The sequence below is a fragment of the Phaethon lepturus genome, unplaced genomic scaffold (assembly GCF_000687285.1).
Source record: "Phaethon lepturus isolate BGI_N335 unplaced genomic scaffold, ASM68728v1 scaffold16725, whole genome shotgun sequence".
Classification (NCBI taxonomy): domain Eukaryota; kingdom Metazoa; phylum Chordata; class Aves; order Phaethontiformes; family Phaethontidae; genus Phaethon; species Phaethon lepturus.
The window spans coordinates 1,466-12,636 of record NW_010538521.1 but is presented as its reverse complement, the minus strand read 5'-3'; the positions used below and the strand labels follow the sequence as shown (position 1 = coordinate 12,636).

General features: G+C 41.9%; 1 protein-coding gene across 1 annotated transcript in view; it reads left to right on the top strand.

The window, feature by feature from the left end:
- The window catches only part of LOC104620579 (lysosomal acid lipase/cholesteryl ester hydrolase-like), an 11,097-nt gene extending 1,714 nt beyond the window's left edge, over nt 1-9,383 (top strand). Inside the window, exons 2-9 of the mRNA XM_010286848.1 lie at nt 1-29; nt 277-473; nt 1,521-1,630; nt 3,104-3,240; nt 4,190-4,330; nt 6,058-6,129; nt 7,547-7,615; nt 9,150-9,383. The exon at nt 1-29 is cut by the window's left edge and continues 124 nt beyond it. Of these exons, the coding sequence (XP_010285150.1) occupies nt 1-29; nt 277-473; nt 1,521-1,630; nt 3,104-3,240; nt 4,190-4,330; nt 6,058-6,129; nt 7,547-7,615; nt 9,150-9,383 (989 nt within the window). The remainder of the gene's footprint in view (nt 30-276; nt 474-1,520; nt 1,631-3,103; nt 3,241-4,189; nt 4,331-6,057; nt 6,130-7,546; nt 7,616-9,149) is intronic.
- The last annotated feature ends 1,788 nt before the right edge of the window (nt 9,384-11,171 follow it).

Genomic DNA, 11,171 nt, shown 5'->3' with positions numbered 1-11,171 from the left:
CTGCTGGGAGGAACAGCCAAAATACAGGTGCAACACAGTTATACGACATAAGGAAGGTCTGAGAGCCAACTCTTACGTGGGTCTCCCATCTTTCCCCTTTGCACACGAAGTGGCATGTTCCACCCATTTCCATCTCAGCAAGAGCACCTAGTCAGGAATGTGGCCTGAATTATGTATAAAGCTTTTAAAACTCCTGCAAGACCAGACTCTGCACCCCAGATTTAACTAAACATTACTTACTACCACAGCATAAGAAAACCCTCTTCTTTTACAGAGAAAAAGCCTGCAGTCTTGCTACACCATGGTACTTTAGGAGATTCTATTCACTGGATTTCTAACCTGCCCAACAACAGCCTAGGCTTCCTCCTCGCAGATGCTGGCTATGATGTCTGGATGGGAAATAGCCGAGGAGACACCTGGTCGTTAAAACACAAGACCCTTAAGCCCTGCCAGAAAGAGTTCTGGCAGTTCAGGTACTCCATGCAGAAATAATTGCTGAAGAGAGCAACTTTCAGGGGACGAGCAAAGCTTGGGTAGTTAACATTGGGATGCAGAACCTTTCTCCTTCTGGTTACATGGAATAATCCCCTTCTGGATTATATGAAAACTCTACTGGTTTTCATATCATCTGACTTCAGCTGGGGCATGCAAGATCTAAGGAGACCAGACCAACCCTTTTCCCCGGATGCAGCCACTTTTGGGCATGTCAGGGGGAGCTTGTCTACATGATCTGGACAGACCCTTCTGGAGTCAGCACATACAGAAGTGAAGCTGGAAATACACAGGTCACTTTTATCCATACACTGTACTGGTTTCTTTGGGGAAAAGATGTCCAAGACTAGAAGGCATCTGTAACCTTGAAGTCTCCCACTAGATACCATGTCCCAAGTGCAGACAGGAGAGGAAACTGCTCAGCTCAGTCTACAAATCTGAGCTATCATAACTGATGTTAACTAAGAGAGAAATATTTTTTGTAACCCATGCTGGTGAGAGCACTGATTAAGTTCAGTTCCCCAAGGGCTGCAGGTGACAGGTGAAACTGGCACCTCCTCCACAGAGAGCCCAAGGCCTCCGGCAGCCTGGCAGTACAGCTGTGTCCCTGTACCCCCTTCCCCAACTCAAGCAAGAATGCAGACAAAGCGTGCAACCTCATCTTTCAACCTCACCTTTCAATTCAAGGGTTCTGCATGGTGCAATAAACAAAACTGACATCCAGTAACTCTTACTGTGATAGCCGAATTGTCTGCTAGCTTTTTGTGTTTCTCCCCTTTAGCTTCGATGAGATAGGTAAATACGATATTCCAGCAGAGCTGTACTTCATCATGAATGGCAGTACAGCTGTGTCCCTGTACCCCCTTCCCCAACTCAAGCAAGAATGCAGACAAAGCGTGCAACCTCATCTTTCAACCTCACCTTTCAATTCAAGGGTTCTGCATGGTGCAATAAACAAAACTGACATCCAGTAACTCTTACTGTGATAGCCGAATTGTCTGCTAGCTTTTTGTGTTTCTCCCCTTTAGCTTCGATGAGATAGGTAAATACGATATTCCAGCAGAGCTGTACTTCATCATGAATAAAACTGGACAGAAGGATGTATATTATGTTGGGCACTCAGAGGCTTCAACTGCAGGTAACGTTAACACTGCCTGTGTATAAAACAGTTACCATCACTACCCGATTTGCATATGTCTCTTAATTATCTTTCTTCCTCACAAAAAGTTATTAAAGAAGAAGTACGTTCTAAACTGACACTTGCAAAGTGCAGGAAACTTCTCTAAGAACTGTTCTATCTGAAACAAGCAAATAATAGACAATCCAAAACCACTTTTAACTTCTGTAAGTAAGGATTGCCAATATATAAAAGCTGTTATTTACCAGGTACCCTGTACTATTGTTTGCTAAGTATCCTTTCTTGTTACACTCTAAGAATTTATTGCTGATTTTTCATAGTCTTACAGCGACTTAAAGTGTTTCTTAAATCTTCAGTAACAATGAACTTTTATTAATCTCAGTTTTTAAGATAGATGTGTTGAATCCTCATGGATTAGATGTAAATACTAACACAACAGTCCATAAGACAGTTAAAACAACAGACAAAAAAATAAAGTTACTAAGTCTCATAACTTAATGCCAGACTTACAACTTAAAGCATCGTTGACTATAACTCACCACATCACTGTTTAAAAACAAATTACCAGACACTGGAAATTAGAATAGAAAGATCAATGCTAAAAACATCTTTGCTATTAGCACCTGCATATCAACATCAACTCACTTATGGTCTTTGAATGTTATGAGTCTCTATGATTTACATATATGATCCATCAGTAGATACGGGATTTTATGGCATGGTATGCCATTGCCCTTCTACAAAAATAAACTTGGAAATAGTGCAGAAAATGGGGGCAAGTGGCATGTGGCCACATTCTTAGACAATTATTTTCCCTTCTTCTCATAAGTGCATTCTAAGCCTCTTTTAGCAGAACAAATCATCCAGGCCAAGACATCACCTTGTCTTTATGTAACTATGCTTTAGGCAACCAGTTAAAGTTGTCACCAAATCTGTCAGTGGAGAAATTTGGACATGTTCAGAGAACCTTTTTGGTTTTCCTTCCTTCCTCCTCACTCTCACCCAAGTTTGCGCTTAGTTACCAGTAAAAAATCCTGCTCTTAACCTACCAATCTTCAGATAATTACAGAATCACTGCATGGCAGCATAAATGTATACAGTCTTCAAGAGACTGCACGCTGAAAAACTCATTTTTCTATAACAGTTTGGGGAACTTCAGAGGGAATCTATATTAAGACAATTTGCTTAATGCATCTTCTCCCATAAAAATGGCCTTAATGTAAAATTATCAGTTCTTAGAAAGTCAATATCTGGACATGCTCTAATGAACCTGTGTCTTTAGAATGAACTCTGTCTCCAAAATAAAAGTTTCAAGAAAAAAACCACTTTCCTTAGGTCTGCAGCACAGAAATGGACAACAAACAATGGGCTGCTGATCTAGTCTCACTACTTCTTTGCTGCCTACTGCTTTTGTATTTATTTGGTCTGTAGAGATATAGTCACTAACTAGACTTGTGTCTTCTGTGTTTGCAGGCTTCGTAGCATTTTCTACTTATCCTGAGTTGGCTCAAAGGGTTAAAGTGTTCTTTGCTTTGGGACCAGTAGTCACAGTCACATATGCTACCAGTCCTCTGGTAACATTTACACGTCTTCCCCAACCATTGATCAGGGTAAGTCATTCCTCTTTCTAAAAGACATTTTGTCTGTTTTGTCTCTACTGGATTCTCTCAACCTGAACTGATTTTAAGGGGGTGATGAGTTAAGAGTGAATTCAGTGTATGAGGCTGCTGACAGTGCTGGTAGACTTCAGACTTTCCACAGAGGCAAGGCTCGACACGGTATCTCTCTTGGAACTTCTTTAACATAACAGGTATACTTTCACCATTATTTGTTTAAATCAAATATTTTTGAAGGAAGCTCACAAATACTAGAACAAGAAGAATCTAACATAGTCTACTAAATCTAGCCTTAAGCACTAGCAGAAAACCACAAATATTTCACATTTTGATTTTATTAGACATGCAGTTCATTTATGCTTGTGAAATATTTACTTGTAAAATGACAATGGAAACTTAAAGGGAAATAACAATTTCGCAGCAGAATTTGCCAATTTAATAGAATTTGCTGTGAATGGTGGAAGTCCTGCAGGCTATACTTGATGTCAAACTGCAGGAGTACGTGCTCTTTCTGTCCAAGCTGTACCCATTATGTGACTATAGACCATCTAGCTCGTGTAGAGCTCATTTGTCTGCTCCCTCTTTACTCAGTAGCAATACTCACAGTACAGTTTGTGCACCTGCCTGGAAGAAATACTAGGGCAAAAAGGGACTCCCTATACTCTGCAGTCATGAGTGCAGCCAACTACCCTTTCTCACTGAGGTCAGTGCACTAAAACCAGATGGATAGCAACCTCCAGGACTGATGCCTAATAATAAGCAGCAGGAAGAACATGTGGTGTGCTCTTGGGAAGAACATGCTTTAAAGGATACTAGGATGGCACGCAGTTTCAGCAATCTTAGTTAAGAGGCAAGACTATCAAAGAAGAATGAGGGACAGTTTTCTGCATGAAATATTCCTGCAACAAGGAAAATAAGTATTTTGCACTTTTCCTCCCCTCAGTTATTACTTGGCTGCAAAGGAATTCTTCACCAGAATGAACTGCTGAGAGGGCCTCTAACACGGATCTGCAGATCTCTAGGAAAAGTTTGTGGCAGTATCTTCAGCTACATAGCTGGGGACAGTATACAAAGTCTGAACACGGTAAGCATGTCCAAGAACACCTTAATACAAGTAAAGCTAAAGTAATTTCGAAGGAAAACAATTTTTCTGCCTTATATCTACACACAGTTGCAGGAGCATAGAGAAATGTGTTGGGATTTTCAAGTAATGCCAACTAGGGCCTCGGTTAATGATGAGATGTGCCACCTGACATTCAAATCACACATGGAAGAAAGGCTGAATCAGAATGGTGCCATCTTGCTATGATGTCCTTCAGTGTCCCCTCTTCTGAGGCTAAGCTAAAGAAAAGTTGGACAGATACCAAAGAAAGACAGAGAAAGATCTTTTTTTCTTTTCCACAATTCATATTTTTCTTCCTAAATAGGAAGATATCCAGATCATCTGAACATAAGAGATTGTTTCTTTTTGGTCACTACACATCAAAACATTTCCGGACAAAACTCAAAGCTGTTTCTTCACATTTCTCTGAACAGCAAGATCTCATTCCTTTACTCTGTCTGCCCTCTTTTTTTCTTGCAGACCTTCTACATGTCTATTCTCCAGTGACCTTTGATCCCTTGATTCAAAGAAATTCAAACTTAAGAAATTCAGACTTATATAACATCAAAGTGTTATTAAGCAGACATCTTTATTGCAGTGCTGGACGCATGGGGGATATCTCCTTCTAACATGCGTGCGCTGAAACAAAAGTTCATCCTTTATATACCATAAAGACATGAATATTCATACATTTTCGAGAAATCACCGCCTCCTTGCTTATCTACTACATTTACATAATGCTGGCATTGCAAAACTACACTACGCATGCGCGGGGGTCTTGGCTGGTCGTCAGTGGTCATTTGGGGAGTTTGCCCCCTACTCCTTTTTCCTTTTATGGTCACGGGTCTCTTGAGGATAATTTCTTCTCCTTGGATGTTTGCCCCTTCTGTTGTCCAGCCAAGCAGTTCCTTCTTACCGTCCTTGTTTGAACACTCCCGCCAGTCTGTCTCTATGCTCAAGCTTAACATATCTTCTCTGTTCTCTTTAATCTCTCAGTCCTTGCTCTTAACTCTTGTTTTAATTTTCACGAGGCCTGCTTTCCTTGTGATTAACTGTTTACACATAGCTACAATGTTAACACTGAGGCCAATATAGCCTAAAGACTATGAGAGTAGACCGTTACACATAATCACACGCTTATTAGGCTAAAGAATTCTATACTAAAGTTAAACTAATCACGTAATCAATAAACTTCCTGGAAGTACATATATTAAGAAATTTGCAAAACTTACAGTTGATTAGTTACACATGCTAAAACCTTACAATTGTTTTAGATTCTTGTTTCACCCTCAGACTATTTAACAAGTGTTCCCATAAGAATCTCCCACACATGTAGCCTCCTTATGTTCAAGCAGACAGTCTATTAGCAATCCTCCTACACTGATTAAGCACAGCACTGCTTAAAAGCAGCATACAAACTCCAGAAAATGGGAAAAACAAAGGCCATGCACACTCCCCAAATGATGTTTTCCATATGACTAAGCACTAAAGTAGGACAGACTCTTGCAAAGGGATGGAATTCTACATACTCATTCCTACTGAAAAATCACATATTTGTGAGTCTTTACTCAGTTTTCTGTTTGATATTTGAAGGATATACTATTAAAATGGGGTTTTAACACAGCAGCAGTGTGTTGCTCAGGTCCTTCACAGCTTTATTCTGTCACAGCACTGGATCCTTGCCTTTAACATTTCTGCTTTCTCTCCAGAGTCGAATGGATGTATACGTAGGACATTCCCCTGCTGGGACATCAGTACAGAACGTTATCCATTGGCATCAGGTATAACTGTGTACTGATGTATAAATAAACTCTTACTACAGCTTTTTATGCAACTGACAGCCTACAGGGAAGTCCAGAGGCGGTGGATCTGGGAAACTGCCCGACACATCTGCTCACATGCTGCCGTCAGCACCTGCCACACAGGGAGGACTGTTTCCCATGGCTCACCAGACCATTCCCTGAATTTCCCCTTTGGTATCAGGCACTGAGGTTTCCCCAGGGCACATCAGGCCTCTCTGCATGTTGGGCTCTAATGGCTTCCAGCCTGCATCTGTAGGTATGAAGACATTTGCCTTGAAAGCTGCAGAAGGGAACGGGAGCACAGCCTAAGGCACTTGGCAGGCAGCAGGAGGATAGTGGCAACTTGAGCAGCCAGGGGATGAGCCAGACAAAGAAGTGACCCAGGCTAAAGCTTTTCTCCCAGAGGGTTAGTTGCGGCCTGGATCACCTCCCAAAGCCAGTTAACCACACAAATGCTTCTGCTGGCACAATGGCAAAGTGGGGAACTGCCTCTTCTGCTGGCATCTTATGCCACTCTCGGGCCTGAGGTTGTTCTGCCTATGCTCTAAATCAGACCACAGCAAGAGAAAGTCAGCTCAGAAATACACCACTGCATGAGCACAGAATTGTGGCCGCTTCTCCCAATACTTAATACCATCTTAAAAATAGGCATGTTCCTGCACCCACTCCTGACTAAGATTCCCCTTGTCCAGATCACCAGCACAGAGAGCCAGAAATCAGAGGCAAGCTAGCAGATTTCTTGCATATCCTCAGTTACTTAAAGATTTTGATTAAAAAAAAAAATAACAAATGCACATATTTTCAGTAGGACAGATGCATTTTTTTTTCTTTTAGACAAAACACATTCAAGAAAACAATGTAGTGTTAACAGTGTAGTGCTAACCACATCCTGCTCCCAACAGCCAGACTCTTGTAAGAAATACAGAGCCTCTGGAAATGTTGCCACTATTGTGAGCAGACCAGGCAAAACTGATACAGGAAAGACATGTGAGGAGACATCTTATCCTACACTAAACTAGTAATAGACCTGACATGTTCTAGACATTCAGGTCCTCTTTCCATGTGACAACTGAACCCAACTCTGCACCAAACACAAGGACCCCAACTTTAGTTGCTTGACTATAAGGTAGTCAAGCAAAATTTTAATAACAAAACACACCAAGTGTGGCAGCTGAGGATCAGGAGAGAATGTTAGCAAGGAGAAAGGTGATGAAGCCACTCTCCCTACAATCCATCCTCAGAACCCCTGGAAGCCTGCAACCAGAGGAAGGGGTAGCAGGAACTCATAGCCCACTGCCCGAGCCTTGGCTTCAGTCACAGGCAGGAAAACACCTCCCACACCCTGCTCTGTATCTTAACAATTTCATTTTATCTGTCCTTGTTCCAATATTAATAGCTAACATGTGCAGACCAATTTCAAGCTTACGACTATGGCTCTAAGGAAAACATGAAGAAATACAACCAGGTAAGGCAACATGGTTTTCCTGAAAACTCATCCTTGGGTCCTGGTAAAACTAAGAACAGATTATAGCACCTTGAGTACTATCAAAGAGCAAGAGAATGGTCTGAATGAATGTTGCACTTCAACATAATACTCATAAGTGTAAAAGCCTATTCACAGACAAGGCAGAGATAGTTCTTTGCAGACAGCTAACAGAAGCTCATTTTGCCTCCCCTACTGATGCAAGGATGAGTCCAATGACATGTCAATTTCCCTGCCATTCCCAAAAGGCTAAGAGCTACACTCAGGCCCTAGGACTGGATGAGTATCGAGCTCTTCACTTCCCCAAAAAATCGTCAAAGCCTGCCTTTCAACCAGATGGGGGGGAGAGGAGAAGTAGAAATGCATCTCTTACCTTGATTGTGGGAAGATACCTAGCATGAAAATAAAACAGAAGGGGTGCTTCAATACAGCACAATGGAGACTACTGCTGCGGTGAATTAATGTATTCTGTACAGAAAAAAGGAAACAATCAGAGTTTGGTTACTATCTGCTTTGGTTACTGCCTAGTCAACACTCAGACATGTTGTGGTCTTCCTGTAACACGGATAACTTTCCTGACAATTTTTGGAAATTTGATCAGATCAAATCTGATCAGATCAGATCTGATCAAATCAAATTCACTACAAGTTGATTTGTAGTGAGCTTTTCTGCATCAGGGCAAGTAATTTTATGGGTGGTATATTAATTTACAGGTGGAGAGGCGTTTCTCAGACATCTTCCATCTGCACGTGCAGTCTTTAAATACTTAAGTTTGAATTTTGGAATGGGTAACATTTTACTCCTAATACTTTGAATGGTTAGGAAACTGACCAAAAAAGCAGTCACCAAGAAGAATAATAGAACCACCCTTAGATAACAGGGGTCAATTTAAAAGCATCTTCTGCATGGGCCTTTATCACACTATAGACAAATAACCATCCTGCATTAACTCACTTGGCTCAGGGCTCAGAAGATCCCCATTCTCCTCTTCCACGTTTCTTTGATTTCCGCTCTGGTGATAGGCAGGACAAGTAGCCTCACTGGCTAGTACTCCCATCAGTAGCAACACTGTGACCTAGAGAGATGTGTCAAGTGAAGTCTGGAACAATGCAACTAAAAGTCTTTCACACCATGCCCCATAAAAGTATGAAGAGGACCCTGCACAAGCCAGAAATAGGGGACACATGAACACCAGCTCTGTAGTCCTTGCCTGATATACACAGACTGCATATACACTGCTCTTTCCATATCCCCAGCTCTGAAGGGCACAAGCAGGTGTCAAACTGCAGGACAACTCATAGCTGTGCATTAAGGAAAGACACAGGAATAGGATGGATTGTGCCCTTTCACAGTAGGCAGGGAATGCCTTGGGGAAAGGGACACTAAGAGGGTGGCCTTCATGCTTGCTGTTTTGATGTAGGGAGTGCAGAAGGGAGAGGTGCTTGCACAGAATCCTTTTTCTAAACACAACTTCTGATATAACAGCACTGACTCAGGTCTCCTCCCTTTCTTACAGTCTACTCCTCCTGCGTACAAGATAGAGGAGATAAGCACACCAATTGCTGTTTGGACTGGTGGACGTGACAAATTTGCAGATCCAAAAGACATTGCAAAGCTACTTCCTCGGATTACCAATCTCATTTACCATGAGCATTTTCCTACTTGGGGACATCTCGATTTCATCTGGGCCCTTGATGCAACTGAGAAAATGTATCAGAAAATCATTGAAATAATAACAAAACACTCTTAAAGCTTCACACAGGGAACCCACTCATACAGTAAAAAACACAAAGGTTACTATTAACAGTAGAATATGGGTATAGGGATTGGTATAGGGGTTTACAAACCACTGTAGATTGTTTTGTAATTTTCTTACATTGTTTTCCATGCTGTTATATCATTTCGGTGACTGGAGTATCACTGAGAAGTTTGAGCTACATGGGGATGATGGCTGAAAATACATACATATTAGAAGGAAAATGTCAGGGATCACTTAGTTTGGAAGATTTTAGCTTTTATAGGACTGATTCTGATACAACTAAGATTTCACTTTCTCTTTCCTGGTAGATGAACAGCCCATATTCCACCTGAGCCAGAGGTGTTATCCCATGAAAACCCAAAAATGGATCTACTCCTTTCTCTGTTGAAGTGTTACTGATCTTTGTTTAAATTAAAGCATCTATACCTCTGATAGAGTGCTTGTCCAGTTTTCCTCTCCTCACATTATAAACATCAGCAAGTCAGATCCAAAAGATGTTCAGCTGCAAGACTATCCTGGCATTTAAGCAGACAGTAGTTGGCTTTTAATGGCCCAAATGTTAAGGAATCCAAACTCAGAAAACCTATGTCAGAGGGACATCACTTGTTTGTTGGACAGAGACAGATGCTCACTTACCCTCACATTAACTAACGGTCTGTTCACCCCCTGACTACAAAGAGCACAAAATGTCTTCATGTTCATAACCTGGCAACTGAAGATTGAGGAGACGCAGGCACAGCAGCAGCATGCAGACAAAAGACTACAGCATCCATGTCAAGAAATATTCCTGGCAATGTCAGTAAAGAAGTTGTTTCAAGTTCTTCTAGCATCTCAGTTCACTGTGTTAGTGTATCCTGCTTGCTCACCTAGAAGATTAATCCAGGAGTTGAAAGATCACATCAAAGTGTTCATCATTAGAGGCCAAGACAGGGTAGCTCAGGAACTGTGGGTGTTTCTGGGTGGGGGCTTAAGCCCAGATTCCTCAATCAAGACTTGTGTCAATTGAAACCCATCTGTTGATAATCTGAGAGATAGACATCAATCTACAAGCACAACATGTTTGGCTCATGCAATATAGAAAACATATGCTAAGGAGATGACACATCCCAGGTACCACTGGGAACTGAGCTTACAAATTCTGGAGAGGTTTGTAGTCCAAGACACAGAGATTGCAAAGTAGCTACTCTCATACCACATTATTTATAAACCCTACTGTGCTGACCAACCCAGACAGAACAGACCTAGCCCACTTTCTCAAAGTAGCAGGACAGACGCGGCATAGGCACATCAGACATTACACCCAACACAAACAAAACCTCTAGGACTGAAGGAAGGGGGAGCAGGACCAATAATTCCAGGTCAGGTAAAGAGGAAGCAAGCACTTCTTTGATCTGTCTGGCAGCAAAGCCCTTCACCCGTGCTCCCACTCACACTTCTGCAGTACCACCTAACATTCAGACAAGATGCACACAATGATCCTGACAGCATGATGCTGCACAAAACACACAACGGAAGGGAAGGAAAACAAAGAATCACACCACCAAACTCCTTCTGCCCATCAGTGGTGCCTTTTCCCTGCCACAGCATCAGGGCTAACCATGAACCAACTCAGATTCTCCACGAACCAGAGCACAAAGCTCTGCCTGACTGAAGAAAGCAAATGGCAGGGGAACACCTTTTCTGGGAGATAAATGAAGTTCCTCTAGCAGTTCCTCAAAACCTGGTTGGGTGGACACAGGTCTGAGATTAAGCTCACTCAGCTTGGAAGCAGCCATGAAG